General features: G+C 42.2%; 1 protein-coding gene across 2 annotated transcripts; it reads right to left on the reverse strand.

Annotated features, from left to right (window-relative positions):
• Window positions 1-349: 349 nt before the first annotated feature.
• On the reverse strand, window positions 350-7,071 carry TEX30 (testis expressed 30). Of its 2 annotated transcripts, none has more exons than XM_075740731.1 (5): window positions 7,029-7,071; window positions 5,256-5,486; window positions 3,744-3,795; window positions 2,015-2,220; window positions 350-822 (listed from the first exon to the last, which is right to left on the reverse strand). In XM_075740731.1, exons 1-5 carry the CDS (start codon window positions 7,044-7,046, stop codon window positions 649-651), a joined length of 681 nt encoding a protein of 226 aa, XP_075596846.1. In that variant the 5' UTR covers window positions 7,047-7,071; the 3' UTR covers window positions 350-648. The 2 variants fall into 2 exon arrangements, with proteins under 2 accessions (XP_075596846.1, XP_075596856.1); XM_075740741.1 differs by lacking the exon at window positions 7,029-7,071 and adding an exon at window positions 6,701-6,855.
• Between the last annotated feature and the right edge of the window lie 4,743 nt (window positions 7,072-11,814).

Here is an 11,814-nt window from a genome sequence, read left to right on the forward strand (position 1 = left end):
GTCTTCCCTGCCTATCTCCCCAACGGGCCTCCCTGACCCGTCCTTACGCAAGGGAAGTTGCTGGAAGGTGACTTTTCAAAACTGACCCGTGTTCTTTGCCTGTGTTACCTCCTCCTCCCCACACAGGCCCAGAACCTGGCTCCTTAGAGTAGTGACATTGCACACAAGGAGGGATTCTCTACCTGCGTCACAGGTTTTGAAGCACACTGGAGTGGCAGGATACAGCACCAGGACAGAGCCATACAGCCCACAGAGTTCTACAAAGCAGTAGGTTTTAATTTCAAACAAGTATAGCATCAGTAATACACTCAGAAATGAAACACACCTAAATATTTGCTGTCAAAATAGATTTCTTTCCAGTATATCACTTCAAGTATCAGTCAAAAGCATTTACTTGTTAATGCAGAGCACCGAGTGTTGTATACAGTTGTTTGCACAGAAACACAGAAAACAATGCTGCCACAGTATGAAATATTTTCTTTCCTTTGAAAACTTCTTTATTTTTTCATTCACACAAAAATGTTTTATTTCCATTTACACTTAGACCTCTGAAAACATCTGTTTTAAAAAATACATCTCTCAGAAATAACAAACTCATTTGCTGCATTTACAAAAAACTAAACAAAGATACTGCTTAAATACTGCAAATCATTTCTGCTCCAGTTCAATATTCTCTCTAAGCCAAGAAAACACTTGTGCATTTATTTCTTCCATGACATCATCCGTTGTTCGTCCTTTGACTACCATCCCGTGGTTTGCTTTATCAATCCAATGGATTTTTTTAGGGGCTTTCATTTTGCTTGCCACACCTTCTAGCAGTTGCTATAGAGAAAGTAAGAATGAAAAAAGTTAGAGAATCAGATGCTACAAACGTGCAACTCACAGATGTCTCTCGCTTTGCTTGTGTGACACATCACAGGCAGCTCTTAAAAACAAAATGGATCTGCCTGCACATTAAAAAAAATGTTGACAGAAAAGATGTGATTATACTGTGTTCAGTAACAGAAGTAACTCAAAGGTTAGCCCTCACTCAAATACAGAATAGAAGAAAATTAAAACTTAAAAAACTGCAAAGGTCACAACCCTGTGCAGGCTCCTTCCCCACAAAAGGAAAGATGAAGGAATCCACTTTTACTGCCAGAAGGTAGTACTAGCAATAAAACAACAAAACTTCTTACATCCGATTTGTCTCAAGTAGCAGAGTAGCGATATAATTCCCTAGAGACTGGCTTTGACTCTGTTCAACTTTCTCAGCAAACAGATGTAAGAACCAGCTCAGAAAATCTTAAAAGATTTCCCCACTAAGAGGGCACTCCAAAGATCTGCTGGCTGCTAGCCTGACTTATTTTGGTGACAGCTCCTCACAAAAGCATTATGACTCCTTAGAAACTATGTCCAAGCATGGAAAATGCCAATTGCACACAGTTCCAAATTCAAGCTGAACTGTTCAAGAACAACAGGTACCTATTTGCAAGAAAACAAGCAGAAAAACACCGTATTCTGATCTCTGCGCACCTCCTCTTTAACAAATAACGCCTTCTACCACCGAAGTCTGGCTAGCAGGTAGAACTGCTTTGCGAGAATTTGTCATGAAAATGCAACAAATGTGTTTTGGTAGCACAGTGTTTACGTTTTGTAACCTGAAATGGTTAAAACAGAATAGCAAATAACTCGCTCCTTCCATAGGCCACTTCTAATTTGTACAATCTTATCCTATCAAAAAAGACAAGAAGTTCAAATTAGCAGTATGTTAGTGGCCCAAAGATGAGTGTGCTAAAGTGGATGGTCAAGTACAATCCAGAAGTTTTATGTAGAAAAAAAAAAAAAAGCACCCCCCACATTTCCTTATGTCCAATGACGTCTCCTACCCAAGGCCTCCTTCAGAAGGTACATATATTTAGAGAAAGCTGTTAATTGAAGTCACAGCTGTGTATACCAGTATAGACATCGCTCAGGCTCATTCCCATTCCTCCCTACTGCCCCTTCATAGCAGGCTTGACAAGGATTTACTCACTTTTTCACACATCTCATCTGCTGATCCTGAGACAAACAGCACTGGACACCTGATGAATAATAAATCTTCATCCCGGAGCTTGGACTGAAGTTTTGGTCGATGTAATGGGTAAGATAAACATACTAGACCTTGAATGAAGTCATCATCATCCTCCTGGCTAAGATGACGTATCACAGAGGCAGCAGCTCGTGAGCCCATGGAACGGCCTTTCTCCCATGTTAAAATAAAGGGAAAAAAGCGTATCTGCTATTACCTCATCTACATTCTGTTTGAGTAAACAACTCCTAGAAACAACCCAACTCAGTGTATTTCAGCATACCAGTAGTACAAGATGCTAGGGATGCTTCTATTCATCTACTCCTTGAAAAATATTAACTCTAATTTCAACATTTTCTGCTAAAATATTTGACTAGTTACATTATGGTTTTGCATCCTCATTTGAAAAAGAAGGGGGAAAAAATTAAAAAACATAAATGGAGAGGGATCTTTTGCAATACTGGAAGGAACAACAGCCCATCCAGGGGACAGGAGGAAGAGAGGGACAGGTCCTTTGCTCCAGACCCTTGAAATTCCAGATAGCAACGCTATTATCTCATATCATGTATTTTTACACGAGAAAAATCTTTCATTTTTTCCTCACATAACCTTAATTTGCTCAAATTAAAAACAAAGTTTTATGTGCCTTACTCCCAAAACAAATCCAGCAAGTGTTTATGCATACCTCAAACTTCAGCCTAAAAGTAAAAGTAGAAGGGGGAAAAAAAATAAAGTGTGAACTTGTAGCGAGAGGTCCATCAGTAACAGCACAGGGGTATCAAAATATCTCCTCAAAGACGAGGCATATGAGCTGACAATGCTCTGTAATTGAGTGTTAAAGTGGCTGATTCCAGTGGGATTAAGTTGCATCAGCACAGATTTGGTTTCACTTAGTCAGAGACCATTCAGGGTTTCCCGTACAAAGTTATTCCTAATCACACCCACCTACTTCCCTTTTTCCCATAATATAACTGATGTTCTATCTGCCACGAGGTTTTATCTACCAAAACCTGCTTTGGCAAAATGGTTTTCCATTTACCAGTAACTGGAATTCTTCGAGACCCGCAGTTAAAAAGCACACATGGATTATCAGAGATCTCATGCCCTGTCACTTACAAGCAACAAGGGAATTTTCTCCCAACGTATCTGAAAAACGTCATCTATTGTTCTTTCCCTCCTCCTTCTGGAGTGAGATCTGTGGCATCACGAGGAGTGTGAACAGGTCTAGACAGCCACGCTCTCGAGAGAAGGTGGTGAAATGGACATGCCCATTTGCGACTGGAAGAGCAGTGCTGTAAGATAGCCGGTTGCACACCCGCCCTGCACAGCTACCGGCTACGGGGCTGGGAGCTTTCAGCTCCTGCTTACAACACCCCAAATGCAGATCTCTAAGTGGGCTTGGCACCCAATGAACTTCTAATCAATTAATGAGGATTAGAGAACATTTGTAATCTCTTTGTAAAGGAGGTTCTCCCGGCAGACAGCTGAATCGCTCTCTCTAGACAATACTGACTAGAGGGAGCTTGTTCCCAAGTTACCGAGATTTTAGCGCCCACCTCAAACTGAAACCTGTCACCTGCATCTGTTCATTCACTTCTTACCAAAGTGGGACAGACTTCAAAAATGGAGTAATTGCAGATTGCTATGGTGAGAGGCAGTACAAGAGAGAAAATTATAGACACTAAAACAATACCTGCAAGGAAGACGCCCGAAAGTTTATAATCATCAGAAAGCTTTAAGAATTCCTAAAGAAATAAGATAAATATTACAACTCAGAACTAAGACAGCTGACAGGCTGGGGATTTTAGCTACTAAATACAAAATGGGAAACTCTTTCAGCACTGCAGATTAAACAACAAACAGATACACACAAATTGCTCTCGTTTTTTCACACAAGTGATTTCATAACATTTTGCAGCAATAATATAATAAACATAAGCAACTTCACATTAGCTCTCAACAAGTCTAAAATATCAGATGTCCTATAAAGTTACCAAAATAGAAATGATGACTGTGCATCAACTTAGTTATAGTAACAGACCGCATGCATGCTCTTAGCCCATCAAAAGGCAAAATAAATTAACAAAAATGCCCTTCACTGAGGTCACGTATTTCCCACAAAAAGTTTAAGACACAATCAGTTATGTCTGACAGCAAAGATAAAATTCAGCAACAATTGTTTCAGGTTTTAGGAGATAACTAATCAGATGCTATCTTAGCAGAGGCCTTTAAATTACCTTCACACAGCAGCATATTAATATAAACTCGCTAACAACATTATGTTTCTTCAAAAAAGAATGGAGAACAGATTCACATTAAAGCTAGCAAAGTTTAACGTCACATTAATATACAAATAATCGCAATGATATCATACAAATTAATTCCTTAAGAACTAGACTTAATTCCCCAATAAAAATGTCTGATGCTCAATGCAAAGCACTCAAGCTACCTTCCCATGCCTCAGTAAAAGTAGCTAGATAATCAGAAGAAAATTTCCACTCTTTCCTATGCAATCGAGAGCAGGAAGATACTCCAAGCTGATGCTATTATAACAAAAGGTTGCCCATTGTAACAAAACCTAGGTACATAAGAACGTCTTAAATTACGTAACAGCAGCAGAAAGAGATAAGCATGTGCATATAACAGTTTAAACTGATTTTGAAATCAAAGATTATTTAGGTTCCAAGGTGCTCATATGCTACTCCCAATCTCTTTTGCTTCAATTCTTCCTGCGACCCAGAGTCCCCTACTCTTTTCCTAAAGTCTTGTTCTCCCAGCTGCCAACACTCAGAGACCCAACACAATTCCCAGGTCAGCTTCTTTCCTGTCAAAACCGCTCCCAAAGCTGTGTCCCTTAATCCCTCTCCCTCCACCATGCCCTCCCAGAACACCTACCTCTGGTTTCCATGCTAAATACTTTCATTTTTTCAAGTTTTCCCACGAAACACTCTTGCTTTCTTACATCCATTTCTCAAGCTTTTCTTTCTCTCCCTGAACTCAAACCCACACACTTGCCGCAGCTGTTCCAGCTATTGCCCATACAAAAATTCCTCCTGCTGTTTCTGTTCACAGACAGTGCTCCATTTAGCTAACTGTCACTTCTAATTTTCCCACTGTTGCTTGACTGGTCTCTGGTCATACTCCAAGAAACCCAGAAGGCAACACCCATGGATCTAAGCTTTGGCAGAATTTGGTCACTTCTTACCACAACTGTTTTGAAGGCCTTAGTCCTATAAGCAATGTTAAGGCCTTTACAAGTAAACCGTAGGCACAGAACTCCATGGGATGCAAGATAGGCTGCCAAAGACATTAAGTGAGGGAAATTCATATCTCCTCCAGCTCCATGGGTAAGAATCACTCCATATGTTGATTTCTTCTCTGGGACAGAAAAGATAGCATCAAGGTATTTGTTTCCAAAAGGTATTTTCACTTTAACCTAGAAATGAAACAAAACCTAATGTAATTAAAAAGGAAAAAAAAAAAAAAGCATGTTCCCAGTCTACACATTATAATGAAGAAAAATCAGACAATTAAGAAAGAAACCAAACTTGCAAGTCCACCTTTATTCCTTCTCTTCAAGAGTACTAAATGGGTAACTCTACCTATCACTCCATTCCTTATTTTCTCCATTAGAAAATGAAGCATTCCTAGCTTCAAAGGATGCTTCAAGGCATAATCTGAAATACCTTCTCTATGTATCTCTACCTAGCTATTCAAGAACTAACTGCCATAATTGACTTGAATATTAAGTCTTCCACAGTAAGAAAAAATAGCTCTTCTGTAAGACTCAAAAATAAAAGGGAAATACAAACTCTTCCATAATTATAGTTTCATATAGCAGAAAAAGTATTTTTATCTCCCATGTCTCACAGACATTATTTAATAATTACAGAAGCCCCTAAATATTTATTACAACCAAGTTCCTTTGGGTCTGTAAAGCCATATGGAGTATATCGGATTAAGAGAACTCCATGCTGGCAGCAACTATTTAATCCTGTAGCTCCATGCACAAGCTTCATTACACAGGGCAAAAGACGAAAACAGACTATTACGAAAAATGGATTTGAATACACCAGTTTTAGACATTACACACAACTATAGGGAAAACACCACAGGAATTACTTTTTTCATTAAGTGTGCAATAATAACTGATGACAGATGTCACAAGATACATATCTTATGTATTTGTATAATATTTGTATTATATTCTAAGACAGGCAAGGCACTCTCCAAACACCAGCCTGAAGCACAGAAATGTAAGACAAGAAGACACAGCCCAGGGAAGGTTTCCAAGTCAGTCAGCAGTAACCACTCAGCGGAGCAGCAGCCTGCATACAGGCCAAGACTGAACTTTCCCCAAGGACAGGGGAGAGGGAGAGCAGAGGTTCGGACAAAGCCAGCTTCAGGCTGGCAGAGGGCCTCCGGTCGTGACAGACACCAGGAGAAGCTGAATGAGACGCAAGACCAGGTGGTGTTGAGCTGAACAGGGGACCGGACAGCACATGTGCCCCTGTACGTGCTGCAGGTTCCGAAAGCCGGGCTCAGGTGCCCTACAGCCGCGTTTACACCTCTCCCGGGAAGGCGGAGGCGGCAGCACACCCACCCCCCTTCCACAGCTCCGGAGGCTCCTCAGAAGGGAACGGCAGTTGCCACAGGCTGCAGGACCGAACGTATCAGACCGCAAAACAGGCACACGGTCCCCCACAGGCGGCCGCTCCGCCGTCAGCCGCAGCTACCGGGCCAGACCAAGGAGCGCGGCCTCCCCAGAGCAGCCCGGGGCGGGCCGAGCCGCGGGGCTCCGCAAGGGCTCAGGGCCTCACGAACCCCTCGCCCGGCTGCGGCCGGGGAAAGCAGCGCTCCTCTCGACCTGTGAGACACCCTTAACCGCCGGCCTCCCCCACGGGTGAAGGGGCAGCTGATTTCAGCTCTCCCCGGGCGGGCCCCGCGCCGGGAGGAGTGATGACAACGGCGGCCATACCTCTGCCGGCCCGCTCATAGCGCTCCCGTGACGTCACGCGAATGACAGCCCTTCTCTCTATCACCGCCCCGCCCTTGAGAGAGCGTCACCGGGGGGGGGCTGGCGCGGTGCTTGATTGGCCCACAGGGGTGCAAGGCCCCGCCCTTCACCCTTCGGGGCGGGGCTAGGCAGCGGCCCCGCGCGGCTGCTGTGGAGGGGGATAATGGCGGAGGGGGAGGCTGGCGGCAGCTACGTGGCGGGGTGCGCTGCCGGCCTGGCCGGGGGCACCGGGCACCGGCACCGGCACCAGCAGGTGTTGGCTGCAGGCGGGGGCTGCGCTGGAGGGAATTTTGAACGGGGACTGGCTTGAGGCGGCGGGAGGCGTCCCGGGACTAGGCCTGGAGAGAAACCGGGGCTCTTGTTTCGCGGCCGGCAGCGCTCGGTGCCTGGGGGGGTCGGCGGCGGCTGGATGACCAGGTTATGTGGTTGAGTGCACGCCTGTGGGCGTCAGCCACCAGTAGCTGTATTTTTTTAGAAACTCTTGATCTGTCGAGAAGAAGCATATTTTAATATTGTAGTGACTAGAGGGGGAATTTAAACAAGGATGGTTATTTAGTTGCTGAATTTAGGTCAGTTATGTGGTTTGGAGAGTTCATGTTGCTCGCTGTCGTTTTTACTCATCCACACGTGGAGAAGAATTAAAGATGATTGCTTAGTGATTGCTTGAAAATAAAATTCTCGCTGACTTCAAGGAGTAGGGACACGGTCTTTGCTAGGAGTTGGGTGTGCAGAGCGACATCAGGCGATTTTTGTGGCAGCTGTCGGCACGCTGGGTCTGCGTGGTGGTCACAAACAGGAGAGGCTGACTGCATGGCTAGTGTTTTCTGTACCAGCATACAGCTGTCCCCTGGGCTGGGCTTTATTGTACAGTAAAAATACTAGTGTGTTCAATAGTGTGTTCGAAACACAGCTTTAAACTGAGAGAAGTCAGCACCAATATTCTACAACAATGCTTGTGGTACTTATATATTGGGTATTTCACAGATCTGTAAACAATCCTGTTTGGCAAGGTATTTAGTCAGAGAACGTATTTGCTTCCATTATCAGTGTATAAAACTCATATGAATTAGGATTTCATATTAGTTGATGGAAGATGCTGTCACCAAGTGGAACTTTGTTTCTCCACATGTTCACCTGCTGGAAAATAAGTGTGCTCTGGCTTGTGCTCACCGTTATTCAGCTGTCTGGATGTTGTCAAATACTGGGATCCAAATATTCTGTCTGTCTGAGAAGTGAACCCAGCAGGGCAGCTCAGTGTAGCCGCTATTAGTGACCACCCCTTAAGTCTGAGCACCGCCAGTCTCACAGGCAATTTGCTGGCCTGGGCGTTGTTATCGTAAAATGTAAGTGTTAAGGATAGAAGTGGAGGAGATCAGCTGAAACTGTCAATTACTGATTGACAGAAGTAATCAGCCTGAAGAAGATGGAGCTTTTAGGTTACCTTGCCTAAAAAATGTCAAGCTAAAGCAAGATGCAGAAGGATAAAGCTGAGTGAGAGGCACCAGCGCAGCCTGCATGAGTTGTACGCCTTTCGCTGGGAGCTGAACTGCAGACGGTGTTGAGGTAGCAGCTCCTCGAGCCATAGCTCGCGATCGGGAAGCCCAGCAGAGCAGGGGAAAGAAAAATGCTTCAGAATAATGCCAGGTTAATTTATCTTGGGTAGAGATCACAGTATTCCAATTGTTACTTCACACCGATTAAGCCTTTAGTAAAAGGGGACTGAGAAGATTTGTTAATCCTGAAGCAGTTACAGTTTCAACCTAAACTTCAACCTCAATTTAGAACAAAGGAATGTGAGAAAGAAGGAGAGTTAAGGAAATCTTTGTATTAATTTCCTGGGGTTTTTTTTCCTTCATTGCTTTCTTTCCTGTACTTAATGGATGCTTACGTGTTCTGGTATAGTTTATATTTTTGGTGTTGGTTTGCTGCTTTCTTGGTCTGATTTTTGCGTTCTCTCTATTTTTCCTCCCTTTTCAGTCCACCTGCTGTATTTCTCCTGCTTTTGGTTATTCACATGCTGTTTCCAGAGCAGGCCTTGTAGAACATGTATCATATTAAATCTATCCAGGTGTAACCCCTTACACTGGAAAATTATTTTCTTATGCTTTCTGCATACAGCAAGCTGCTACCAGTTTACTTCCTATTTTCTCTGTTCAATTTCTTAGCCCAAATCTCATTTCAATACTTAAAACTCTTGTCTGCATAAGCACAGCATTTGAGGTAGGCTAGCTAATGTCCGGTAAAGTCCCGAGCAATGCAAATGAACGTGTGAATGTGCGGAGGAAGGAGAGACTCTCATTCTTTAATCCTCTGGTCCATGGGAATAGGGTTGGACCAGTCTATTTTTGCCACACTTTTTCTGCGATAGTGTGCCTTCTGGAATATCAGGGTCCTTTATAGTGACCCAAGTATTGCTAATATGTCAAAGGCTGGAAAATTTAGATAGGTGTATTAGATTCCAACTCATGGCTATATATTTTATGATGGATAAATTCTGTTTTTATGAATTTCTGGCTATGTAATGAAATCTGTTAATTTAAATGTGAAGGAATTGCTTTTTAATTTTGCAACATAAGGCAACTCTTACACCTAGCTACTCAAAATTAGGTTTCTGTGGTTTTAGGGGGACATTTAAGTAGATTCTGATTGATTTTCAAGTGTGCTGAGTAACTCTTCTGAAATCCAGAAGTATTCACTGCCAGCAGTCATTGAAAATCATAATGCTTTTTTTTACATGCTTAAATATGAATTAAGAGTCTAAGCTCCCACCTTTGAAAATGCTGATCATAAATCTTTTCTGAGCTTCTGAATTAATATTTTTAATTAAACATCTAAGAAAACATGGTTTCTTAGATGCATGGTGTCATTTTATAACTTTAATCTGACATCACTCCGGGAAATAGAAGTTTATTATGAAAACAATATATGGTGCATAATAATCTAAATTTGTCATCAAGTATGAAAATTGTGAAAGGTATGTGATTTGGCACGTCTCAATGAGAATATATGTTGTGTGTTATAATAACCTATACACTACTGTAAACACCTCTGACAGATTTGATATGCCAAAGACAGCTGGGTTTGAAGAAACTGTGGCTGTTTATCAAAGAATGACATTATCCCCAATCTAAACTTGGGACCTGTTAACTTTCAGTAGCGCATCAGACAATCCCTTGGATTCTTTTCATTGGATTATAAATACAGCCTTTCATACCAGCGACTTAGATTTGTACGCAATAGGAACAACAGAGATGACCTTTCCTACTAAGCTTGTGTTGGAATAGATTTGTTTAGAAGAATGTATAAAAATAATTCTAAAAATGTAAAATAATTTTTTTTTTCTGTATTTCAGTGTGAAATAACTAAAGGCTGAGGGGCATGTGGGGATCAGAAACAGACCATTTTTTTCTTTTCTCAAACTTCTTAATAAAAGATCATCCAGATATTTTGTTCGTTTGTTTTAGGCTAGAGATATTTAAAAAGTTCAACTCTCACTCTGAATTAGAAACTTAACTTTTGGCCAAGTTCCTTCATTTTTTCTTTTCCTGAGGATGCGGATACACAGCAACACATGCACGTGCTGTCTGTACAGGTATCGAGAGCACCTTTACTAATTTTCTGAAAGTGATCAGCAAACTGTTGTTTGATTAGCCAGTATTGTTTCCTGAGTTAAAAAGTAGTGATATCCATAACACTGACTAATTTTAACTACTGTATCATAGTTCTTGAGGGTCTGAAAAGATTTTGAGGTCCTCTGTGGAGGAGGAAGTGATGAGCAGATGATAAGCAGAACCACTATAACATACAGAAAAATACAGGATTTTAGCATGGCGTGCCTAAGTCCCCATTTTTTTGTGATGGGCTGGAGGACTCAGCCGTTTGCACTGGACGACTTTCTCTGGGAAGGATGAAAGAGCAAGCGAGATGCTCACGTTCTGCAGATGTGGATATTGCCCACCAGTGAGGTCAGAAACTGTCTTGGTTCTAACTTCCCTTGGGACCTTAGGCTAGTCAGAAGGTGAATTACCCAAACCAAACTGAAACCATTTGTATTAGTGGTAATTCTGTACTTCAGACTGATAAAATGTATTTATTAGGCAGTTTGTTCATTAGACAATTTGTTCATTTGACATTGATAACAATATAATTGTTTTACTATTCTAGTTTTTCATGTGATCTCAGCTTTCTCGTTGCGTCCATTCGTCACTAATTAGCCCATTCATACCGTGATATATCAGTAACACACTTACTGTAATGCATATTTGTTAGATACTGATTTTTGTGAAACTATGACATGTACAGGGGACTGGTGTCTTTTGTAGCGTTATGTTGGTCACAAACTCCGGCAGTGTGGATAACGTCAGGTGACAAATGTGCATTGCATAAAAACTTTCCCTTTTGAACTGCACGAGACTCTTTGGGAACATTTCTGGCTTTGTAATTGTGGTGCTAGATGGAAGGTCCTTACTTTAATTAAGGAAGGTGTCATCATAACGCGTACTTCTGGATGGCAACGTTTGGATGCTATACATTTCTCAGGGTCTTTGTTAGGGATTTTGTATTCCTTCATTGTTCTTGATAAATGCAACCGCTTTGTTCTGCAGTGGCAGCTGTTACAATTCGTTCGTGTGGTGGGACTGCGCTGGGGACTGCTGGCAGGAGGTGGCTCTGGCGCTTCTCTCCCCTTGGCTGATGGTGAACGAACCTGGCCAGGATCCAGTGGAACAAACCTTTCTGCTCCCGCTGC

The sequence above is a fragment of the Balearica regulorum genome, chromosome 1 (genome assembly GCF_011004875.1).
Source record: "Balearica regulorum gibbericeps isolate bBalReg1 chromosome 1, bBalReg1.pri, whole genome shotgun sequence".
In the NCBI taxonomy this organism is placed as follows: domain Eukaryota; kingdom Metazoa; phylum Chordata; class Aves; order Gruiformes; family Gruidae; genus Balearica; species Balearica regulorum.